This window comes from Synchiropus splendidus, chromosome 9, assembly GCF_027744825.2.
Source record: "Synchiropus splendidus isolate RoL2022-P1 chromosome 9, RoL_Sspl_1.0, whole genome shotgun sequence".
Classification (NCBI taxonomy): domain Eukaryota; kingdom Metazoa; phylum Chordata; class Actinopteri; order Syngnathiformes; family Callionymidae; genus Synchiropus; species Synchiropus splendidus.
In genome coordinates, this window is record NC_071342.1 from 6035243 (window position 1) to 6047598 (window position 12356).

A 12356-nucleotide genomic window follows, 5' to 3' on the forward strand; every position below is an offset into this window, starting at 1 on the left:
TTGTTATCATTTTGCAATTATTGAGAGAAGAGTTCGCCATGAGATGATGTCATCAGTGAGTGACACAAAACAATATGATGTCATTGTATATCCGCAAAACCAATTTCCATGGCAAAAAGTCATCTGTTTTTATCGATATGAAGAAAATCTTTCTCCCCAACCAGGATAACTAGTTTTGCAAATTGTCTGCCTTTTTTTTCTCATGTTTTCATTCAGTTTTACTTTAGCTATTTGTGAAAATTTGAATGACAATGGCAGATGGAATCCCCATTCATGTCTATTAATGGGAGCACATCTTTGAACAATCACACACTTCTTTATAAGTTGTCTCTTGGGACTGCTGCGCCATGTGCACTCAGTAGTCACCCACACAAGAGATCCGAGGCCCTCTCTGTGGCTGGAGCGGTCTCCCTCCAGATATTACTGGTGCAGGCAGAGGAGCGCTTTAAATTCAGGTTATAGACACAGCTGTTTCCATCATTTTTTTTTTTTCACTATGTCTTTCTCATTCTGTCTTAAATCCTGTATTAATCTGCGAGTATGTTTAAAATTGTTTTTACTGTTACTGTAAAGCACTTTGACTCCCACCCTACTCTGGAAACCTGCTGTATAAATTACCAATTCCCAACCTTGAAAACAATTTTGGCTGCAATGGAAGCAATATATAAGGTATAAAAGCAAAGCAAAGCAAAAATGTGATGCTCCTGGACCAGATCTAGCAAACATTTAGGCATAAAGTCCACAAATCTTCTGCCTGCAGCTGATCTCTCTTGATTCAGACCTAATTTAAACCAGAAGAATCAAGTTTATTTAAGTTCAGTTAAAAATGTGTGGTAATTAAAAAATGCCTTTCGCCTGTTTGTTCTTTTCAAGGTAGCTTTTACAATGAAGAGAGTGTGCGTCTGGTGCATCCTTTCATTTCAAACACAAAATCTGTGATTGAGATTTCCACTTTTCATCAAGGGCAACACTCAGGCGTTTGGAATCAACCTGAATCTGGTCAAAACACACAAGTTAAAGTGACCTTTCATGTTAAAACACCGGAGAGCAATTAGACCGACATCACTTGCATCGTTTTTGGAATGTCGCCTTCTATTTGCTTGATCTTAAAGCAAAATCTCCTAACATTTGAATTGAGGAGTTTTTAGAGTGGATTTAAACTTTGGGCTACATTCAGAAAAGGGGACATATATTAGCGTAAATATGCAAGTTATTTGTATGTGTATTTTAACCATATTAGATGGCAATTGAGCATAATATGCTAAAGATTAGCATCTTGCAAAGAGTGGCTGTATTTCACTCTGGAATAGTCACTGAAATCTCACTCTGAATGACACAATAACTAACAATTATTAACACCTGTTAAAGTTTGCAAAGAAAGTGGCTGTATGATGCCTTGGTTTCTGTGGGTGGGTAGGAAGGATGGAGAGATGGAGAAAAGAGGACCTAGAAAAGAAGTGACAAACTGGGTGAGCGGAATAGAGGGAGAAAAGATTGTGATTGATGTGAGAGGCAGATGTTTGGCTGGATGTGGGAATCCAGGCTGCGGCTCTGAAGACCTGAAATAGTAGGAGGAGAAGCAGGCAGCTCAGGTGCTAAAGGGCAAAATAAACTCAAGACTTATTTACTCTCAAAATTGCCTGACCCAAATACACCACAAGGGTTAACGTTAACTAAAGCGCTTTTGCTGCTCTCACTTTTAGACATCAACGACTACCGTCAACATTGTCGTGACTGATGTGAACGACAACGACCCGGAGTTTGACGCCACCTTCCCTACTAATTTCACTGTGCAAGAAGAGGAGAAGGATCTCTTTGTCGGGCAAGTCCAGGTAACGTCTCTCTGCAGTGCAACACGTCAAATCGAGCTTTTCTTTGTTTTGGTGGAATGTGCCAACTCATCTGTTATGACTAAGCATCACCGTCGATGTCGTCCATTAAACATGACTCGGGATTTCCCGACTTCTTTAATCTTGTTGGGGCAGATTTGTAATCACAAGCTGCTTCCCGGCTGACTGTCTTTGTTCTGCTCCACGGAGCCAGCAGACTTTTCCAATTAGCATAGATTAATTGTCCTGATGTTTTTCGCAAGATTAATCTTCACGCAAATCCAGCAACCACGTTCTCAATCAGGATTTAACTACATACCTCAAATGGCACTGAAGCCTACTGCATGAATAAAGCCAGTTAACACCTTTATGACCACTGTTATCGACACGCTGGTCACGCCTCCCAGTAACGCCGTGCAGGATCATGCTGTGTCTTCCGGAACGGAAGAGGGACACTGGGGAGACATTGCATCAACGCTGCGAATAAAATTAAATTGGCCTGACTATTTGTATCATAAAATGGCTAGCTGACATTAGCACACTTGATAATCCCTTTGGTTGGCTATATGTACACTTTACTTTTGCCATTACGATTAAATGGTCATTGCCACGCGCATCAGTATTACGAAAATACCTTCCCCACATTGGACAACAGCAAGAGACCAGCAGTGTAGACAATGACTGACGTACAAGTCCAATAGAAGCAGCATCAAGCCCTTTAGTAGGTAGCTTCTCGCCAGGGCTTGTTTGCACGTCCGAAGTTGACTGCTTTCTGGATTCTTGCTCGGTTCCTGTTTTCTCCTGGACTCTTCAGTGTGACCATTCACATCGGCCATTTTTAAAACGGAGGAAAGCAGATTTCGCGCCCATCTACCAACGTTCCCTCAAATTTTTCATGCGTCTGATCAAACACACAAACTCTCTGAGCCTTCACCTTGACCAAGATGAGCGATATATATATATATATATATATATATGCGCTGCAACGATTCTCTCTCTCTCGTTTTGTGTAACTCAGCCGCCCGATTGGCTCTGTGCACGCTCACATTTTGACCAATCACGAGTGTCTTCAAAAGGAATGAGCTCTTAAACATCATCCAGCTCCAATAGTTCACCTCAAATAGCAGCTCTTCTAGTTGCTGTTCGCTCCATTGTCTATGTAGCGCTGTCAGAAGGCCTGCAGTCCGGGAATTGCGGTAACTTATATTCAATTCAGGATGAATTTTTGTTGCGGCGCATAGATATTTTTGTGCGCTGAGATCGTATCAGCTGTGCGCAATTGCGCGTGAAGCTTATAGGGAACATTGCAGTCTACTGTAAAGTAGGGTGATGGTCATGTGGTCCTATCAGTGACGCTCTGGTGGGTCGCACTGAGGAACTTGTATTTTCTAGAAGACTGTTATAGTAATAGCAAGCAGGATCCTCTCCAGTTCTCTCGTCCCTAAACTGAGATTTTCATAGTGTAAGGGGAGTTATATGCTGTTTTGTTAACATGCAGTGAAGTGTGACTAGCAGGAAAGAGTCTGCCTTTTAATGTAAAAAGTTAAGTTGGACCGTCAGAAATGTATGGAGAAACTCCAGCACACCTACCCTGAGAAAAACTACTGGGGAGAGCCTGAGAACCACACTCAAAGATTTATGTCTGTTCAGTATGAATTAATCATCTCAGGAAATATGAAAAAATAATAATAATAAAATTTTAAGTTGTGCTGCTTTAATATACTTGCACTGAGTATGAAGGGCTGCGATTCTGCCTCTCAGATCCACCATGTTGACTTCCCACTAACTTTAGACCCGCCCCCAGCAGATTGACCGACTTTTTTCACGTGACAATAGAGGCTATAGGAAGCCGCCTGCTTTACGCCAATTTTACGGTGTAAAAAGTATCATTTCACTTCACGTCTATCCTCATAATATGTGGCGCCCCAAAAGAATCTGTATTTCACTCCCCAAAATTCCCCCACCCAAAATTAATTTGTGATGCTTTTGACTTTTGAAGCCTTACGAGGAAATATGAATTTGTGCTGTGTGGGCTGTTCATTACCTATGCAAATATGTACAAACCGTCCTGTCTCCTCGTGGCTCTTTGGTGAAGTTCAGGCAAAAAATAATATTGAGATGCGTTTGATCATCCTCCACATTTCTCTCTCCTTTGTCAAAGCCAGACATTAACATTGCGCCATGGGAGCGGCAACATACCCCCAGACACTGTACAGAGCAGCTGAATAATGAGCTGTCACATATGCAGTGTAATTAAAAGTAATCCAGTGACGTCCCTGCATGAGTGTGTCTTCATTTTACATTGACTATTTTAGTGTCATTTTCTGATCATTTTAATCTGTTCCTGATGCACGTTCTCATTAACCGTTTGACAGTCAGATGGGAGGACTGAAGAAATGAGAGTGGAACTTAAGAGCGTTGTTTCATCTTGGCACTGCGGCTTACTTGGGATTGTGCTTCAAGCTTCTGTAAATATGCAAGGCGTTGAAAAGAAAGCCAAGCTCTAATGGATCATGTAATGGATCACATCAAACACAAAACAGCTGCTGTCTGCCGAATGGAACATGAGCCTGTTTTAGTTTTTAAATCCGTAACGTGTGCTTGTGAATGTGATGTGCTGATGTTGATATACCTAAATGTTTATCAATTTTTATGTCTTCTTGAAGCAACACATGTAAAATGTCTATTTGAAGTTGAATGAAACAAGAAAAATGTCACGCTAAACTATTGAGATCTGGACGTCATGTTTCAGGCTCTTTGATAAGCCGCTGCTGTGAATTAGCGGGCAGATTTGTTCGAAAACGACTTCCCCAAACCTGCTGGTTGAAGGGATCACATGCTTGACAACAAAAGAGTCGGAGCAGATTGCTCAAACACTGAGGCAGAAGGTGGGGTTTATGCATTGTGAAGCCAGAAATCTGGACGCGTTTCCTTCGCAGTCAACACAATAGAAGATCATATATCTTCGGAAAACAAAGCCCTGTGATCATTTCCAATCTCCCCAGGCCACAGATCCAGATGCTGGGGCTAATGGGCAGGTGCGCTACCGGATCGTGAATCACCCGGACTTGTTCATAATCCGCACTAACGGCAGCATCTACACCAGAGTCCCTCTGGACAGGGAGCTCAGGAGCAAGTATGAGCTGGTGGTGGAAGCGTCAGATGGAGCGGTGGACCCACGCCGGACCACCTTGACCCTGTCGGTAGAGGTCAAGGATATTGATGACAACAGCCCTGTATTCTCACAGCAGACGTACGTGGTGAACGTACCTGAGAACACCCCTGTGGGCACCGTGGTGCTGAAGCTCAGCGTAAGTCTTCACCCTGTGAGGTACCTCATGTTATGAAGGGAAATTACTACCAGTCCTCCAACTACAACGTCTGTCATCACCACCTCTATTGCTGTAACCGCTTCCACTACTACATCCTACTGCAACCATTTCACCTACTACTTCTCATCCTCTTCCTACTGTTTCGGATGTTAATGCCATTACTCCTATGTTCTTCTACTTCAATAACTACTACTACTTCTGCCTCTTCTCGTTTTTGGACTACTGTCACTCCAACTCATCCTACTGCTAGTTGTGCTGTCATTCTGACGACCACTTTTCGCTGTCATTACTACTTTTATCTAGCTATTTCTAGTCATCCTCCTACTTCTGTACAACATCCTACTGCTACCATTTCTCTTACTACTACTTATCTTCTTCCTCCTCTGACTAATGTGACTGCCACTCCCCCTATGTACAGTACATCCACTCCGATGGCTACTGCAACTCCCCTTCCTCCTCCTCCTTCCTCCTTCTCCTCTTCCTCCTCCTGCTCCTCCTCCTCTTCCTTCTCCTAGTCCTCCTACTCCTCATCCTCTTCTAATGTTCCTACTTTTATTACTCATAAATACTACTGCTCAATTATTATTATTATTATTATCATCAGCATCATCAGCATCATTATTATTATTATTATTATTATTATTATTATTATTATTATTATTATTATTATTATTATTATTATTATTATCACCACCACTTTTATTCGTACTGCCATGTTTTTTACTTCCGGTACTGACACGCTGATGACTCCAATTGTGAAACACAACTTCACTATAAAATGTTCTGAACATTTTTTTTTAAAGAATGTGATGGACGAAACAAACACTGCAATCAGATTCAACCTCTCCAGCGTGTGGACTGTCAGATAATTTCCCTCGAATATGACTTCATGTTAGTGATGTGCATTACAGACTAGAGAGAGGACACACTTTGTTGAGGCGGAAGTCATTCCCGGCAAATTGTGAGTGACACTTTCTAAAGAGCGATAATGTAACGGACAGTTAAAAGCAGAACGTGCACATTGACCCCATTCATCTCCCTGACAACAACACTTGGACAAATAGAGATGGGAAACTGGCAGGACACCAGGCGAGCCTCTGAGCTTTCATTAGTGCTTCTGAGGTTACGGAATATATGTGGCATACATGAAACTTGGCGCTACTGTTTAATGAATTCATTTGGAAAAACGCAACTGAGTTGCCAATTATAATAACGCCAGCACAAAGACATGATTTGCTGTTGCACTGGGGATTCTTCATTTAAATGCCGTAAATGCATTTTAATTGGCTGTGCACTGGCTTTGGCCGGTCCTTTGTGAATCCAGTATTAACCTAAGATGTATATTTTATGTACTGACACCGTTTGAAATAATAATTAGGCTGCAGTTCCCATATAGCACACTGAAACACAAGGTTTTCGATTTACCGCTTCACTCTAAAAGTCTGTGATGTTTAGAAATGACAGCAGCCGCCAGATCTTCTGCGGTCGGACTCCCCAAATCACAGATTCAGCAGCGTGCAGGGCAAGTCCATGAGCTTCTCAGCACCTCAGCTTGTATGATGCATCATGTTTGACCCACGAGTGTTTCAGCCATTCTGGATTAAATGGCTTCAGACTGTGGCATGGGCATCCCTAATCTTTTCTTCAGCAAACCCCATGGCCACTTTTGATCAACCATTCAGGTGAAGTTTTGGATTAGTTAAACTTGTTTTACTGCAGATGCCCTGTTAACCATCTGAACTTTTTTTTTTTTTAATTCTGAAGCTAGATTTAAGAGTTACACTTCAGAAGAATGAGAAGGTGTTCTTGCTTCATAAAGTGAGGTTCCAACTAGCAAACAAATACTCCCATATATGGCAGCAGCCTGATGATATTATTGTTCACTTGGCATGACCAATACGTTCCATATATCTGTGTGTTATATATTGGTTCACTATTAAAGGTGCCGCATTTAACAACTGCGGTCAGACGTGTCAGGTCTGATGCCATATTTGAAAAGGTTATATAATATAAAATGATTATTTTACAAAGTAATGGGGGAATGCAACTTTCGATCAATTGAACATAATGTTGTACACATTCCAGCAGGAGGCGATGTGTCTTATATCTCCTCCCAAACGATGAAGGTTGTCAGACTGGCACCTTGTAGACCTGTTCGTAGTGCTGCAGGCTGTGTGTCACTTTTATTGGGGGCTTTCATTGTGAGTCATTGTGATAGTGAGTCAAATACTTCTTCATCATGATTAGCAGAAAGTACTCAAAGTGTGAGTAGAAACTGTAGTAGAATTTAAAGTATATTATTTATTTATTTTATTTATTATTATTTGGTTCAGATGTCCACCTCCATACAGCACTAGAGGGAGCCCTGCAGTAGAAACACAAAACACAAAACAAAAATGTGTGGCAATTGGACGCACTCACTGAATATACAGTACAGTACTCCGGCACCAAAAAGTTGGTGTTACAAGTGGTAAGACAAAGTCAATCCGGCTCTCATTGCAGCTACCTTGTATTTACATAAAAATACATTTGTCAAAATGTTAACATTTAGTTTTATTGTATTCCACTATTTTTATTTATTTATTTAATTCTTTGAAATGTCCAGCTTCCTCTTGCTGCCTCAAGATCAACAAATGACAGCCATTTCAATGTTGCCTGCCTTGTCTCCTCTCAACTCTTCCCTCATTTGTCTTATTCCAGGCAGTGGACGCCGACCTCTTCTCCAATGTCACATATCGAATAAAGACTGAGTCTGCCAGACAGTTGTTTTCTCTCCATCCCCTCACGGGAGAGTTGGCTGTGCTGCAGACGCTGGACTTCGAGGGCCTGGCTACGATGGGCATGGGAGCTTCATACACTTTCCAGGTGGAAGCCATCGACCAAGGAGGGGTCATGCCCCCTGGGCAGGCAACTGTCACGGTCCGCATCACGGTAAGCAATTCTCCTTGTTTCACCTCAAGGTCCATGTGGAAAACACTGTGAGACATTTGCTGTGCTTAAAGCAGAAAATGCTTAAATCAGTTTTTGCATCCGAGTTATTTTGATAATGTTATGTCAGGCTGGGAAAAATGCACACCATCTGTTAAGAACTTCAAAATGAAACATACATTCTGTGGAAGATGAACAATATGCCATATGTGTTTTGGTAAATTGATACATCCATAAATTGTATATAGACACATGCCTTTCCTTTGAATATCATTAATGCACAGATTTCTAAATAATATATACAAAATATTCAAGATGTTGCTGAGGGTGAACAAAAGATAAAGTCATTAAAACAAAAATCCAAAGTCGAAAGGGCAAATTCAAAACTGTTTGGTGATGATAACTGGCTGCATGGAACAAAACACAAAGATAAGCGTGGCACTCAAACAACCAAAGCAACACCAGTCCAGTTTCCTAAATTATAAATTCTGGGAAGCAGATTTAACCACAGATACTCTGGCGAAGTGTTCAAGGATGCCTCCCTCCTGGAGAACTCAGGGTAGCAGCCGATGACAATTCAAATCCAGTACTTGGGAGTTGCAATGGGTCAGTCAAACTTCATGAAACTCATTTCCCAGAGCTCAGCAGGTGGCGGTCTCCGTTTAGGTTTCATTTAAGTCTATTCAATCTGTTCTATGCAATGGATTAAAGAGAGGAGAGTGACATCTAGTAGGCTCTGAAAAAAAGGACACTGTTTCATGAAGCTTTGTCTCACTAGCATTTGTTGAGAGAATAGAGAAAAAAAAAAAATGTTTCTCATGCCTGTGCCGGTCTTTGAGGCAAAAATGATCACACAAGGTCAGACAACTTGAATAATGCCAATATATGTGAGCATTTTCTTGGCTGTTATAAGGTATAAAAATGAGCAAGGTCCATGTTGAAACTGAGGGTTGTGGATCAAATTCTCCACATTATCGCTCCGCCTGTGTTCTAAGAAGGAGCTGCATTCGAGAGCAGTTCCATGTCAGATGAAATGCCAGACATGAATTACAATGAATGTACCAGATTCACACAGGGACTCAAGCTGGAACTCCTTCTACATCCAAAAATAACTCCTCCAGAGGGTTCGTTTTTTTTTTTTTCCAAGTTTGCTCTGGTGTTTCTCCATCGTGTCATACGTTGCTGGAGTGCTCCTAACTATTTCACTTGATGAGTCCATGAATTAGCCCCACTTTTAATGAGCTGCTGAGCAGACTTGAGAGCGCGTCCTGCATCACTTGAACCAAACTCTGTTGCTCTTTGCTTATTCAAAACTGTGATGGGTGAAAAAAGAAAAGCACTCACTGAGCTATTCCTGCGAGAGAGTTGCGAGTGGCTCACTGAGCTTCCAACCCGGCATAACTACAGTCAGAACTCTTGCACACCGCCAGAGTGGTAATGATATGTAATAATAATTAAAGTCATGATTTTCATCTCCACCTCTCTGACAAATACATCTTCAGACTAGTAATTCCATATAGTCCTGGTCTTTATTTATTACATTTTTTAAGTAACTCATTCAGGCTGCTTCACAAAACTGCGGCTCCATTTTTAACAAGCGGTAAGCAACATGTGCCAACAAGTGGCCACGGCCAAGTTTCCTCTGTATTGATTTCAAAATTGTTCCGATTACTCTTAAAGCTTTGAGCTGCTTGGCGGTTCATTATATAAATGATTTATCGATTCAGTAGGTGCCGGGTGCTGCCCAGCATGGTTGGATGTGGCCCCGCCTCCGATAAACACTGGCTTACCACCAAACACTTGGTCTCCAGAGTGTTGAGGAACTCTTTGTTTCCATTTCAACTACTGAGTATGTTACAAATCTCACTGTTCACTTAGGGCTGTTCAGTTAACCACATTTTTATCAGGATTACGATTATGTCTTCCTACGATTATAAAAACATGATAATCGCCATGAAACGATTATTTAGCCAGACACCTGTCTCCCCAGCTTCTCTCATTATGTCCCGATGTAGCCAAGAGCTGCACCACGTTTCGTCCCTATGAAAACTGACCGGTGGGAAGCTGCTGTGGAGGGCACAGTGAGCGCGCTACACACAGTGAGCCACTCACCACAAAGCGCCGCCTGTCAGCGAGAGAGCTCGAGCCTCTAGTTACACGGAGTGGGGGACGCTAATATTAGACACTGTTAGTTACTGACTCGGTCGCCTCTACAACAGCGGCATGGTATTCAGAACCTGCGTGGGGCAGACAGTCACAACAGCAATGCTGACTGCTTGTTGGCGATGTTTCAAATACCAGTGAATATTTGGATGTGGATAAATGCTTGCGCTCAACCTGAGATGGGGTCATAAAATCAAGCGCTCCTCTCTAACATAGAAGTTTTATCATCAAAGGAGTGACTTCTTCTTCAAAAAAATGAATAAAAAACTGGGAATATGACATCACAGCTTACAAATCAGAACCTCAGAAACTTCTTTGCGTCCCAGCCAAGTGCCTGCTCAGCTCCAAATATTGTCTCCTGTCTCCACTGTTCTCTAAAGCCTCTCCTTACAGATTGGTGTTTCTAGAGAGAAATATTTAACTGACATGAAGAAGGTTGTAAATGTAACTGTTACATTATTATTTATATGGTGCACACTGTTTTATTGCAGTTCATTGTTCAATTCAGTTTGAAAGTTTAATGACAGCTAAATCTTAAGTCGTTCAATAATCATTTGAATAATCGAGATTATGACAGGAATCAAAATAATCGCGATTATCATTTTTGGCATAATCCTCCTGCCCTACACTGAACCATCTGATTTTAAGTGATGTACTTAAACTACTTTTCATGCCTCCTCTCCTTATAGGACATGAATGACTTTTCGCCAGTCTTCAGGCAAGCGCTGTACAAAGGCATGGTGGCACCCAATGCAGAAAAAGGAACCGTCATCACAACCGTTTTTGCCGAGGACCAAGACCCAGCGGTGAGTGTCTCCACACCCTTCATCCATCTGTCGACACCGAGTCTTGAGTTGAGACTAAATTAGGTGAAGATTAAAGATGTAAACATAGCAATGTTTCGTGTGTGAAGTCAAGCGGATTGATTCTCCCCGCCAGCTGTGCCTCACATTTACGAAGATCATGAGGAGAGGTGACTTTGGTGCATCCCTTTATTTACTAACCTGTTGCGACATCATGAACCTCATCATGAATGTATTGAGTTTCTTGTGTAAGAGAGGATTGGATTTTTGCTGCGAATCATTCAGTTCATATTGAATTCTGAACCTCGTCATGGAGCTCAACCCAAGTATGCTTCAACACGAAGCTCTACTTATGGAGTTGCTTTCTTGGATCTGAAGGCTTTTTTAGAGACAAAAACACACTTACTACAAGTTTTTTATTTTCTATTTTGCAGCTATAATTAGAGTCACAGCATCTTAACACTGATATGGCGTTTGTTAAAAGATCTTTGCCTCACATCTTTTTGTTTTGATTCTCCTTACTTTAAAAAGCAGATCCAAATTTATCTATATCCACAGCTGCAAGCTGTGATCGTGTTCTCGCGCACAAGGCGGAGAAGCGAGTTATTAGTAGCCCTCCTGCTGCTGCATCTCATCTGGGCTCGGTGCTGTGGTTCTTCCCGGCACAAAGGCTCAGAGGGATGTATCTGCGTGTCAGCCGCGACTGCGGGTGGGTGGAAGATCTCAACTGTGCCGCAGTCATTGTTCTAATCCTCTGAAAGAGACCCTGTGATGATTTTGATCTCCCTTACCCTCGAGTAGAGTTGTGAAGTCGTTCTCTTGAACGTGTGCTCTGAAGACTTTGTTATTGGAGTCGGGAACTTGTGTTTTATTTGTTTGGTGTAAAACTTAATGCGACAATGAGCCTGACTGGCGGCGGAAGTGCTGCGTCAGATGGAGAAATGTGATTTCCACACTAGTCACCCACTGTGGTATTGAACTGGATTCAGAGGCATTTTATCAACAGAAGCATCCATGTGGTTGGATTGAATGTGTGGAGAAAACATACAGAGAAGAAAAGAAACCTTGAGTTGCTGTCACTCACTTTCGTTGTCACTTCATTTCTGTGAGCATAGACAGTTGTGGACCAGTTCTGCCACATTGATCCCCACCTACTGTGCCTCCACTTTTTCCCTTATTCCCACCAGCTTACTTTGACACGTAGAACGGACAACAGCTTCTCCAACTTTGAAAGGCAAAGCAGTCCTGCAGTCACCAAGACAGTCAGCGATGAATTCTTAGAAGTTTCAAGGAAAGTCACT

The 12356-nt window shown here is 41.9% G+C and overlaps 1 protein-coding gene across 1 annotated transcript in view; it reads left to right on the forward strand.

Moving 5' to 3' along the window:
- Positions 1–12356, forward strand: part of LOC128764929 (protocadherin-15-like) — a 168806-nt gene that overhangs the window by 97405 nt on the left and 59045 nt on the right. Inside the window, exons 19-22 of the mRNA XM_053875217.1 lie at positions 1704–1832; positions 4835–5140; positions 7862–8092; positions 10942–11058. Coding sequence (XP_053731192.1) covers positions 1704–1832; positions 4835–5140; positions 7862–8092; positions 10942–11058 — 783 coding nt within the window. The remainder of the gene's footprint in view (positions 1–1703; positions 1833–4834; positions 5141–7861; positions 8093–10941; positions 11059–12356) is intronic.